The following is a 13,228-nucleotide window of genomic DNA, read 5'->3' as shown; positions in this document are numbered from 1 at the left end:
TGATGTGGTTCTGAGCAGTTGTGTTGCTTGTTTTTATCTAAGAGGAGCTGAAATGAGCCAGAGAATGCTGTTCTCTAAGACAGCTTCCTAGTATGTATGCATGAGGTAGAGTTGCTGCATAGTCCTATTCATGTATTTTATTGCCTTGATAAGTAAAAAGTCACATTACTTATGTTTCCTTGCCTGTGAAATGATTACTCTTTGCCTGGTGGGTAACATGGCACACCGTTTATCTCTCTGGCTCCAGATGGGACAGGACTTCCCTGGTACTTCATGGCAGTAGTGTGTACTTGTGAGTTTTTTAGTTTTTGGTTTTGAGTATGTGTTTATCTCAGAGTTGCAATGTCGATTTTATTTTTTTAACTTTTTGTTAAAGTATAATTTACTTACAGTAGTGTATTGGTTTCAGGTATGCAACACAATGAATGTATTTTGATCGGTTATACTCCATTTAAAGTTATTATAAAATATCACCTACATTCCATGTGCTGTACAGTATATCCTAGTAGCTTTTTTACTTTATACATAGTAGTTCATACTTCTTAATTCCCTACTCCAGTCTTACTGGCCCTCCCACTGGTAGCCACTAGTTTGTTCTTTGTATCTCTGAGTGTGTTTTGTTCTATTCGTTTCCTTCATTTTTTAGATTTCACATATAAGTGATAACATGCAGTATTTGTCCTCATCAGACTTGTTTCACTAAGCATAATAGCCTCCAGGTCTATCAGTGTTGTTGCAAATGGCAAAATTTCATTCTTTTTTATGACTGAATGATATTTTGTGAAACTTCTTTATCCATTCATATGTCGATGGATACTTAGATTGCTTCTATATCTTGGCTTCTGTATGTATGTAATGTTGCTATGAACATTGGGGTGCATGTATCTTTTCAAATTACTGTTTTCATTTTCTTTGGATATGTATCCAAAGGAGTGTAATTGCTGGATCATATTGTAGTTTCTTGAGGGATCTCCATACTGTTTTCCCTACTGGCTACACCAATTTAAATTCACATCAACAAAATACAAGGGTTCCCTTTTCTTCACATCTTCTCCAAATTTGTCATTTGTGGTGTTTTTGATGACAGCCATTCAGACAGGTGTGTGGTAATATTTCATTGTGGTTTTGATGTACATTTGTCTGATGGTGAATGATGTTTAGTATCTTTTCATGTAACTCTTGGCTGTCTGTATGTGTTCTTTGGGGAAATGTCTTTTCAAGGCTTCCCTTCATTTTTTAATAGAATTGTTTGTTTTTTTTTATTTTGAGTTGTACAGCTGTTTATATATTTTGTATATTAACCTCTTATTGGCCATATCATTTGCAGATGTTTTTCTCCCATTCAGTAAATTGTCTTTACATTTTGTTGATGGTTTGTTTTGCTGTACAAATGCTTTTAATTAAATCCCTTTTGTTTTCTTTGCTTTAGGAGACAGATCCAAAAGTCATCCAAATTTATGATTTATCCAAATCATAAATTGATTATGATTTATGTCACAGACTGTTCTGCCTGTGTTTTCTTCTAGGAGTTTTATGGCTCTGGTCTTACTTTTAAATCGTTAATCCATTTTGAGTTTTTTGTACATAGTATGAGAAAATGTTCTAGTTTCATTCTTTTACATGAGCTGTCCAGTTTTCTGAGCACCATTTATTGAAGAGATTGTCTTTTCTCCATTGTGTATTCTTGCCTCCATTGTGTATTTTGTCGTAGATTAATTGACTGTAAGTGTGTGGGTTTATTTCTGGGCTCTGTATTCTGTTGTTCTATGTGTCTTTTTTGTATCAGTGCTATACCGTTTGATTACTGCAGCATTGTAGTATTGTCTGAAGTCAAGGAATGTGGTGTCTCCAGCTTTGTTCTTTTTTCTCAAGATTGCCTTGGGTATTTAGCCCAGACTCCCAGGACTTCTTTTCTAGTTCCATATAAATTTTAAGATTATTTGTTCTAGTTTTGTGAAAACTGTCATGAGTACTTTTCTGGGGATTGCATTAAATCTGTAGTTGCTTTGGGTAGTATGGACATTTTAACAGTATTAATTCTTCCAGTCCATGAGCATGGGATATCTTTCCACTTCTTTGTAATATCATCTTCAATTTCCTTCAGTGTTTTATTGTTTTCAGAGTATAGGGTTTTTTTGTTAAGTTTTTTAATTCTAAATTAGTAATTTAATTCTTTTTAATGCATTTTTAATGGGATTTTTTTCTTGCTTTTTGTCTCTGATAGTTATTATTGTATAGAAAAGCAACAGATTTCTGTATATTAATCTTGTATACTGCTACATTACTGAATTCATTGATCTTTAGTTTTTTGGTGGAGACTTTAGGGTTTTATATTATATATAGTACCATGTCATCTGCAAATAGTGACAGTTTGACTTCTTCCTTTCCTATCTGAAAAGAAAAAGTGAAAGTGTTAGTTGTTCAGTCATGTGTGACTCTTGGCAGCCTTTCCTATCTGAATGCCTTTTATTTCTTTTTCTCATCTGATAGCTGTGGCTAAGACTTCCAATACAAGTGGGGACAGTGGGTATCCTTGTCTTCTGATTTTAGATGAAAAGCTTTCTGTATTCCAGTGAGTATGGTGTTAGCTGTGGGCTTGTATAAATGGCCTTTGTTATGTTGAGATATGTTCTCTACATACCAGCTTTGATGAAAGTCTTTATCATGAATAGATACTGAGTTTTGTAAAATATTTTTCCTGCATTTATTGGAATGATCTTGTGATTTTTATTCGTCCTTTTGTTAATGCGATGTATCACATTACTTGATTTTTCAGATGTTGAATCATACTTGAATCCCTGGAGTAAATCCCACTTGATCATTGTGAATGATTTTTTTAATAGATTTTTGAATTCAGTTTGCTAATACTTTGTTGAGAATTTTTGCCTCTATATTCATGAGAGATATTTGCATGTAATTTAATTTTTTATACTACCTTTTTCTGATTTGGGCATAGGGTAATGATGGTCTCAAAAAATGAATTTGGGAGTGTTCCCACCTCTTCAGTTTTTCAGAATAGTTTGATAAGAGTAGGTATTAAAGGGACTTCCCTGGCATGCCAGTGGTTAAGACTCTGCTCTTCCAGTGCAATGTGTGTGGGTTCAGTCCCTGGTCAGGGAAACGGGATCCTGCATGCTATGTGGCATGGCAAAAAAGAATAAGTATTAAGCCTTCTTTTTATGTTTGGTAGGATTCCCCTGTGAAACTGTCTGCCCTGAACATTTGGTTTTTAAGGGCTTTGATTACTATTTCAATTTCAGCAGTGGTAATTGGTCTGTTTAGATTATTTATTCCTGATTTAGTTTTGGAAGATTGTGTGACATTGGAAATATATTTCTTCTAGATTGTCCAATTTTTTGGTATATAACTGTTCATAGAATTTTTTTTTGTATAATATTATTTTATGATTATTTGCATCTCTGATATCAGTTGTAATTTCTCTCCCATTTTTTATTGCTTTTGTTTGGTACCCTCTTTCCTCTTGTTTCTTGATGAGACAGGTTAAAGCCTTATCAACATTGTTTATCTTTTCAAAAGACCTACTCTTAGGTTCACTGATCTTTTCTTGGATTATTTACTCTCTGATGTTTTTTATTTCTTTCCTTCTGATAACTTTGGGCTTTGGTTGTTCTTCTTCTAATTCCTTTCAGTATTAAATTAGGTTGTTTATTTGAGTTTTTTCTTATTTCTTGAGATAGGATATGATAGATAAATATGATAAATATCTACTATCATAAAATTTTCTCTTCTAACTGCTTTTGCTGCATCCATAAATTTAGTGAAGTTTTGTTTCTATTTTCGCTTGTCTTGACATATTTTCCAGTTTCCTCTTTGATTTCATCATTGACCCATTGGTTTTGTAGTAGCATGTTGCTTTGTTTCCACATGCTTATTCTTTTCCCATTTTTCTTTCTGTAATTGATTTTTAGTTTCATACCACTGTGGTCAGAAAAAAAAATCCTTAATATGATTTCTATCTTTTTAAATTTGTCAAGCTTACATGTTATCTCTCTTGGAGAACATTCCATGTGTACTTGAAAAGAATATTTATTTTGCTATTTGGGGATGGAATGTCTTGTAGTTATCTATTAAGTCCAACTGGCCTAAATGTGTCTTTTAGTACCATTATTTTCTTACTTATTTTCTTTCTTGATGATGTGTCCACTGATATAAGTTGGGTATTAAAATTTCCTATTTTTATTGTATTATGGTCAGTGTCTCCCTTTATGACTGTAAGTAATTGCTTTATTTATTTAGGTGCTCCTGTATTAAGCCATATATGTTAACAAATGTTATATCCTCTTGTATTGATGCTTTTATCATTACCAAATGCCTTTCTTTGTCTTTTGGACTTTGTTTTAAAGTCTTCTTTGTCTGCTATGAGTAATGCTACTTCAGATTTTTGTTTGTTTGCATTTGTATGTAATATCTTTTTCCATCGTTTCACTTTCAATCTGTGTATGTCTTTAGCTTTACTAATTTGTGGTTACCATGGGGTTCATATGTTGACCTGTAATTAGATCTACTTGTTTTAAACTAATAGTCATTTAACTTCAAGCACATTCTAAATTATTTGCTCCCTTCTTCCACATTTTTTGTTTTCAATGTCATGTTTTATGTTTATCCCTTAACTTATTTACAGTTAGTTACAGTTTCTTTTAATCTTCATGCTAGCTTACTTAAACCCTTGGTCTACAGCCTTTACTATATATTTACCTTTACTGGTGGGATTATCCTTTCCTATACGTTCTTTCTTCTTGTTGTAGCCTTTTTGTTTCTACTTAGAGAAGACCCTTTAACATTTCTCTTTGGGTTCTTTTAGTATTGATGAACTCTTCTAGTTTTTGCTTGATTGATAAGTTCTTTATCTCTCCTTCAGTTTTGAATGATAACCGTGTTGGGTAGAGTATCTTAAGTTGTAGGTTTTTGCCTTGCAGCACTTTAAATGTGTTATGTCCTTCTGTTCTGCAAAGTTTCTGCAGAAAACAGCTGATAGCCTTAAAGGGGTCCCTTGTATGTGATTCTTTGTTTTTCTCTTGGCTGCCTTTAGAATTTTCTCTTTAGCTTTTGCATTTTATTATTATATATTTTTGTACGGATCTCTCTGGATTCATCTTGTTAGGGACTCGGTACTTTCTGCACCCGGATATCTGTTTCCTTCTCCAGATTCAGGAAATTTTCAACCATCATTTCATCAAATACATTTTGACCCTTTTCTCTCTACTCATTCTGGGACCCTTCCAATAAGAATGTTAGAATGCAGCATGTTGTCCCAGAAGCTCCTTAAACTGTTTTTTGTTTTGTTTTGTTTTGTTTTTGGCCCCACCATGTGGCTTTGAAGATACTTAGTTCCTCGACCAGGAATCAAACCCAGGCCCACAGCAGTAAAAGCGCTCAGCCCTAATCGCTGGACCACCAAGGAATTCGTACTACTACTACTAAGTCACTTCAGTCGTGTCCGACTCCATAACCCCATAGATGGCAGCCCACCAGGCTCCCCTGTCCCTGGGATTCCTAAACTGTCCTAATTTTTTTAATTTGTTTTTTCTTCCAATTTTTCTGATTGAGTGATTTCTGTTATTCTATTTTCCAGATCACTTATACTTTCTATGTCAACCCATCTACTGTTAATCCTTTCTAGTGTGTTTTTCATTTCAGTTATTGTATTCTCCACTTTCAACTGGTTCTTTTTTATATTTTCTAGTTACAATTCTCATTGTGTTCTTTCTTTCTTTCCCGAAGTTCAATTAGCATTCTTATTACTACTGCTTTAACACCTTGTTATATTTATCTTCATTGAATTAGTTGTTTGTCAGGGTTTTGTGTGTGTCCTTTCATTTGAAACAAATTCTTTTGTCTTATCCTTTTGTTTAACTTTCTCTGTCACTATGAAATTAAGTAAAACAGTTGCCTATCCCATCTTTGAAGGTGTGTCATTTTGTGGGACGACCCTTATGCATTCTTCATGTACCCCATAGCTTTGATTGGCAGCTGGATCTAAAGTAAGCACAGGGCAACTTCCCTGGTGGTCCAGTAGTGGAGACTCTGTGCTTCCACTGCAGGGGGATGGGTTCAGTCCCTGGTCAGGGAACTAGGATCCAACAACTTGTGTGGCGTGGCCATAAATAAATAACATTTTAAAAAACAAAGTGAGCACATGTTATGTCTTTTTTCTGGGTGTTTTGGCAGCTGTCACATTGTTGGGTGATAGCTGGAGATAGAATTGGAGTTGGGCTGGAGATAGAAGGGCTAGAGCCAGAACCCTGTGTGGGCTGGTTTTTCTATGCCCAGTGGCTATCAGTGTCCTGTCAGCAGGGGCAGGGGCAGGTCCCAATGTGCTCGAAGCAGAAGCCTTGACTGTTGAGTCTAAGTTGGTTCTGTTCCCTCCAAGTGTGCACTCTCTTTTCTCTCAGCAGCTAGAGCAGGAGGTTGGTTGCGTGCCAGACACACACTGAGACTGTCTAGGAAGCCAGTCAAGGATCCAGACAACTTGCGATCCACCACCTCCGCAAGTGCCAGCAGTATGCTCCCTCACCCCATTCAGATGAGGTGTTGGGTCCAAATCTGGTACATCCCCCAAGTGTACACTCTTCCTTGGCAGCAAACACTTTTCCCTAGTTAGAAACTGACCTGAGCTTCAGGCAGGTTCAGCCTGCTTCCTCCACCTTGTTCCTGAGAATAAGCAAGCTGTGCACTCTCATCAGGAGTGGAGTCTTGGATTCTTACACCCTTCCTGTAAGTCCCACTTGTTTTCAAACCAGCTAAGGGAACTTGTCTTCCTGATGTCAGACCACAGGTTTGCAGTGTCCAATTTGTGGTCAGACCTCCAGGCTCATGATATTCCTCTTCTGTGTCCCCTTCCGGGTGGACCCCCGACCACTTCCCCTCCTTTCCTACCTGACTCTGTGGGGACCTTTTTTATAGACTTGGTTTTGGAAGCATCTTTCTGCTGATGTCCAGTTTGTTTTCAGTGAGACTTGCTCCAATGTGGATGTACTTTTTATTTGTTCCTGAGAGGGATGTGAGTTCAGTGGCCTCCTACTTCACCAACTTTCCTCTCTGTGAGATTTTCTGAATGCGCAGGGATATTCGGAAATTTTGAGCTAAAGTGGAATGACTTCCAGGCAAGGACTGTGGGAATTATGATCAATTCTGGGTGCTCATGCCTTCTTTCTTCTCCTGGGTATTCTTACTAAGGACTCTTTCTGCCTTCCTGAGGAAAAGATAGAAGCAAACAGGATGGTAACTGAGTGTTTGAGAAATTGTTCTCAGGTGAGAAGAAAGTGTATCCTTGTACAAAATGACCCAGTGCATTTACCAGATAGACACATTTGAGGTACTTAAATAAAGTCTGTCTGAATCCGTGTTGAATTGCCTCACAAAGTGTAAGCTCTCATATTGCTGAGGGATTGCTCTGAATAATCATAATATTTCAATAATTACCTTCTGATATTGTCTCATGATTGCAACTCCCTGTTTTGTTTTGTTTTGTTTTGTTTTTGCCTGTTCTGACATGATAAGGAATGATAATGTATATTTCTCAGTGAATTTATTCATTCATCAGCTTGTAAAAATATTTGTAATTTGCTTAGAATTGTGTTACTGGTTCCATATTGATCAGAAATTAGTGTAGATAGAAAGAAGACCATTGTGTCATGGGGGAGATGATGAGAGAACTTGAAGCCCTCTATTGATACTGAGTCTTCCTACTTCATTCCCCACTGAACACTGTTGAAGATCTTACTTTACTGAAGCTAGTATATGTATGATGGTTCAGGACTCAGTGACCTTTGCTGATGTGGCTGTGAACTTCACCCAGGAAGAGTGGACTTTACTGAACCGCTTTCAGAGAAAGCTCTACAGAGATGTGATGCTGGAGAACTACAAGAACCTGACCACAGCAGGTACAGCCACCATCATTCCTTAGCCTCTTAGGAGACAGACATATATGTGCTGTACCGTCTGTGTTCTGAGATGGGTGATGTCAACCTGAACACAATGGAAACTAGTAGACATTCGTCTCTACATGAATGAGTTTTAACCCAGTATGGTTTCTGTAAAAATATGGTTTTAGAAATAACAGTGTGACTATCATTCTTTTAGAAATGTGCATTCTCAATTGTTCACCTAAGGCATAGTAAATGAAACACTGGTTTTGGGCCCAGTCATCTTTGTTTTAACAAGCACTGGACATGATTTTCATAGACACCAAAATTTGGGAACCACTAGTTTAGTGCCTTCTCCATGAGAATGACTATTTCTTTTTGCACTTATTTCATTTCCCACTTTAATAAAAGTCTTAGTGCTTTGTAAATGTACATATAGGTCTGAACATGTATTTCAGGGGCCAGAGAGATGATCACTCTGAGACACAGAAAGAGGAGCTATTCACCTTTATATCTCTTTTGGAATATTATTAATACCACATTCATTCTAATGACCTGACTAGATACTGGAACTTATTCATGGGAAGATTTGTCTTGTTTGGAGGGCTGTTTCTATTAATAGATCTTTCCTCATGAACAGGATATCAGGTGTTCAAACCCACTCTGATCTCTTGGTTGGAAGAAGAAGAGTTGAGTACTGTGGAGAGAGGAGTCCTCCAAGGTGAGTGATTGTAAAGAACTTTGCATGTTAATAAAATTTCAGTGTGTTTTTAATTTGTAAGGAGGCAACTTGTTAAGATGTGCTTTTCTCTCAGAAGGCTGAGGTCATTGCTTTCTGATGCTCTGTACCTTCCTCAATGTCTCATATGTACTTATATGTGAGTGCTAAGTCGTTTCACTAATGTCCAAGTCGTTGTGATTCTTTGGATTGTAGTCCACCAGGATCCTCTGTCCCTGGGACTCTCCAGGCAAGAATACTGGAGTGGCCTCCTCCAGAGGATCTTCCCGACCAGGGATCGAACCCATGTCTCTTGTGTCTCCTATATTGGCAGGCCGGTTCTTTACCACTAGCACCGCCTGGGAAGCCCCTCATATGTACTTACTTTCCTTTTAATCAGAATTTCCAATGATCTCATAAAATAACCTTTTGTTTCTTCTTTAGTTTTAACATTTTGATGTATACTTTTTGTCCAGAACATTCCCTGGTAATACTGTCTCTTTCCTTCATATTTAATTTTCAAAGACTTGTCTTTTAAATCAAATGCTGAATTTTGACTGCATATACATATATTACTACTTATTTTTTGACATAATCAAACTCCCCAAATCTATCTTGCCTTTTTAAAAGATATGTTTAATTTGGAAAAACATACAACTGAGCCTTATTGTTTTTACTTCCTCTAACATCCACTTCTTTTTGCAAAGTCTTAAATTTGTAATTCTCTTTTAGAGTGGGGAATGCAACTTAAAGCCAGAGACTCAAGAATTGGGCAGAATATTTTGGGGAAAAAAATGTCAAATGGGATAGAAAAGGTAAGATCACTAAGTTTCAAAAAAAAATTTCTTATTTTCCACATAGATGATTTTAGGATTTTTGTTAGAATATGAGCACAAGTGATAGATATTTGAGATCAAAGGCATTCACCCTGGAAATAGCAATGTATCTCAAAGAATTCTGATTATGACTAGCTTGGGGATATCCTATCCCTAGGTTGATACTTGTTGCTTCAAAATTCCCACAAGGAATCATTCCCACTTATATAAATTAGACATGGAGTTTTCAAAACAATTCAATGAAGCTGTGTAGAAGCCTTTTTTTCTTTTTTAAGAAACAGGTTTATTTTTTGTTCTGGTTTTTGTTGTTGTTGTTTTAAATTATGAAAATATGATAACACATTTACAGGAGACTTGGAAAATACAGAACAAAGTTACATATATATACTACATTTATACACTATATATACTACAATTACTGTTTCAGGTATAAAAATTAAGGTTTTTAGTAGAGTTTCAATATCAACTCTCAGAAATTAATAGAATGAACAGAGGAAAAGTAGAAGGGTATAGCAGACCTTAAAGACACTATGAACCAATTCAACATAATTAAGATTTATACAATTTTCACACAACTGCAGGATATAAATTCTATTCAGGTTCCCATAGACTATAAACCAGGTGACACTAGAACATATCAAGGACATAAAACAAGGTACAGAAATTTCATGCTCTAACAGTATTGATATCATAGTGTCTGTTCTCTTGTCACTGTAGGAAATTATGTTAGAAATCAATATCAAGAGATAACTGAAAATAACCCTCATATTTTCAAGTGTAATGTGACATTTACCAAGAGAGATCTTTGACTTAGCCATTGAAAGCCTCAATAAAGTTGAAAGACTGAAAGAACACAGAAGGTGATGGCAGAGAAGAAAGCATTTAAATGAGAAATTAATATCAAGGATACTTTTGAAACCCCATGTATTTGGAAATTAAATGTCCACTTTTAAATGATAGATGTAGCTAAGAAGCCATAAGAAGAAAAATTAGAAAATATTAGCAACAATAAAAATGAAAAGAAAATTTATCAGAACTTATTGCATGCAGCTGAAGTTGCTCAATGCATCTAAATACAATGTGGAATCTTGAATAACAAATAATGAACACTAACATAAAATTTTGTGAAATTTGAACAAAATCTGTACTTTAATTAATAATATTGTATCACATGTTAATTTTTTTAGCAACATAGTATTTCTTTATATTCTGAGAATTGGATTAAACGTTTCAAGCCTCATTCAATTTTTTAAAAAAAACTAAATAGTAAGCTTTCTCGGCTTTTACCAGTAATATTAGATGCTAGAATAAATGGATATATATCAGAGTTTTGAGTGAATATAAATTAGAAATCTAGCATTGTATTATACTTAAACATGTAGAACCAAAATGTCATAAATTTTTTAGCTAATCAAAAATTTGTAAGTTTTCTAAAATATATATTATACATACTATTTATGTATATATATATATATACACAAAGCTTTTCTTCTACTTCCTAAAGGCTTGAGAAAGAACGACAAAAAAAAACTGGAAGACATAAACTAAGTGAAATGGGAGCACTGAATATGAAAAAGAAAAGGTGAAATTATATAAAAGTAAAAGCTCATCATATAATTCAGTTATTTTTAAACATGACCGCTCATTAGAATCACATCTGGAGCTTTGGAGAAAAAAAAATACCTGGGCATTTGTATTTTTTAAAAAAATTCCAAGATAATTCATGGATAAGTCATCTGGATTTTAAAAAGTGGTTACAGGTTTTTCTATTAAGTGGTAATTTTAGTAATATAGAATTCTATTATTTTCTGTTGACCAATTATGATACAGTGGTGTTAAAATGAATAATAGTTACATTATCACAGTAGTAAAAGATGTTTATCAATTTTCACAACCAATAGGCAGACAAAAAATAAAAGATAATTATAATTGCAAGCTGTAATGGACACATGATTAACCTAACAATATAAAAGAATTACATACAATTTAGGTGGTTAAGTAGAGTGATATGGTAAGTGGAAGTGCATATGTGCATGTTTTCATCCACCCAGCCAATCTGCTTTGGTTGGTGCATTTAACCAATTTACATTTAAGGTAATTATTGATATGTATGATCCTATTTCCATTTTATTAATTGTTTCAGGTTTATTTTTTGTAGGTATTTTCCTTTGCTTGTGTTTCCTGCCTGGAGAAGTTCCGTTAGCATTTGTTGTAAAGCTGGTTTGCTGCTAAGTCGCTTCAGTTGTGTCCGACTCTGTGCGACCCCATAGACGGCAGCCCACCAGGCTCCCCTGTCCCTGGGATTCTCCAGGCAAGAACACTGGAGTGGGTTGCCATTTCCTTCTCCAATGTGTAAAAGTGGAAAGTGAAAGTGAAGTCGCTCAGTCGTGTCCGACTCTTAGCGACCCCATGGACTGCAGCCTACCAGGCTCCTCCGTCCATGGGATTTTCCAGGCAAGAGTACTGGAGTGGGGTGCCATTAGTGGTGCTGAATTCTCATTAACTTTTGCTTGTCTAAAACTTTTCTTTGTCAAATCTGAATGAGAGTCTTGCTGGGTAGAATATACTTGGTTGTACATTTTTCCCTTTCATCACTTTAAGATTAATATATCATCATTCCTTTCTGGCTTATAGAATTTCTTTCGAGAAATCAGGTGATAACATTATAGGAGTTCCCTTGTGTATTATTTGTATATAAAAGCAACATTTTTCCCTTGTTGCTTTTAATATTTTATTAATATCTTTGTCTTTAATTTTTGTCAGTTTGATTACTGTGTGTGTCAGTGTGTTCCTCTGTGGGTTTATCCTGCCTGAGATTCTCTGCACTTCCTGGACTTGGTTGACTATTTCCTTTCCCACATTAGGGAAGTTTTTGGCTATTATCTCTTCAAATGTTTTCTCAGATCCCTCCTTCTGGGACCCCTATCATGTGAATTTTGGTGCATTTAATGTTATCTCTTAGGCGGTCTTCATTTTTTTTTTCCTATATTCTGTTTTGTGCCAGTGATTTCTATCATTTTGTCTTACAGGTCACTTATCCTATCTAGTTATTCTGCTATGGTATCTTCCAGTCTATTGTTCATCTCTGTTTGATCTTTAGTTCTTCTAAGTCTTTGGTAAACATTTCTTGTGTTTTCCCCATTCTTCTTCTGAGATCCTGGACCATCTTCACTATTACTATTCTGAATTCTCTTTCTGGAAGGTTGCATATCTCTACTTCATGTAGTTGTTTTCCTAGGGCTTTATCTTGTCCCTTCATCTCAGACATAATCCTTTGCCTTTCATTTTGAATAACTTACTGTGATGTGGTTTCTGTTCTGACAGCTGAGGAATTGATGTTCTTCTTTCCGCTTCTGTCTGCCCTCTGGTGGATAAGGCTTTGAGGCTTGTGTAAGCTTTCTAATGGGACAGACTGGCAGTTGGAAAAACTGGGTCTTGCTCTGGTAGGCAGGGCCTTGTTCAGTAAAACTTTAATCAAATTGTCAGCTGATGGGTGGGGGCTGTCCTCCCTCCCTGTTAGTTGCTTGGCCTGAGGCAGCCCAGTCCTAGAGTCTACAGGCTCTATGGTAAGGTTAATGGTGACCTCCAAGAGGGCTTACACCAAGGGGCACCTCCCAGGACTGCTGCTGCCAGTGCCCCCATCTCAAGGTGAGCCACTGGTGGTCCACGCTTCTGATAGAGACCCTCCAACACTAGCAGGTAGGTTTGGTTCAGTCTCCTGTGGGGTCACTGCTCCTTTCTCCTGGGTCCTGGTGCATGCAAGATTTTGTTTGTGACTTCCAAGAGCA

At 36.0% G+C, this 13,228-nt stretch overlaps 1 protein-coding gene across 12 annotated transcripts in view; it reads left to right on the top strand.

The window, feature by feature from the left end:
• The window catches only part of LOC102403487 (zinc finger protein 266), a 66,856-nt gene that overhangs the window by 48,787 nt on the left and 4,841 nt on the right, over positions 1 to 13,228 (top strand). For 3 of the 12 annotated variants that reach the window (XM_045161869.1, XM_006044419.4, XM_025293568.3), the window contains exons 2-5: positions 7,184 to 7,272; positions 7,778 to 7,904; positions 8,527 to 8,607; positions 9,337 to 9,419. In XM_045161869.1, the coding sequence (XP_045017804.1) occupies positions 7,240 to 7,272; positions 7,778 to 7,904; positions 8,527 to 8,607; positions 9,337 to 9,419 (324 nt within the window). In that variant the 5' untranslated portion in view covers positions 7,184 to 7,239. Of the gene's footprint in view, positions 1 to 6,413; positions 6,736 to 7,183; positions 7,273 to 7,737; positions 7,905 to 8,526; positions 8,608 to 9,336; positions 9,420 to 13,228 lie in introns of all 12 variants that reach the window. The other 9 variants (XM_025293572.3, XM_025293573.3, XM_044948655.2 and 6 more) reach the window with 8 other exon arrangements.

The sequence above is a fragment of the Bubalus bubalis genome, chromosome 9 (assembly GCF_019923935.1).
Source record: "Bubalus bubalis isolate 160015118507 breed Murrah chromosome 9, NDDB_SH_1, whole genome shotgun sequence".
Taxonomy (NCBI): domain Eukaryota; kingdom Metazoa; phylum Chordata; class Mammalia; order Artiodactyla; family Bovidae; genus Bubalus; species Bubalus bubalis.
The sequence above is the reverse complement of the archived record's forward strand: the minus strand, read 5'-3'. Positions and strand labels throughout refer to the sequence as shown.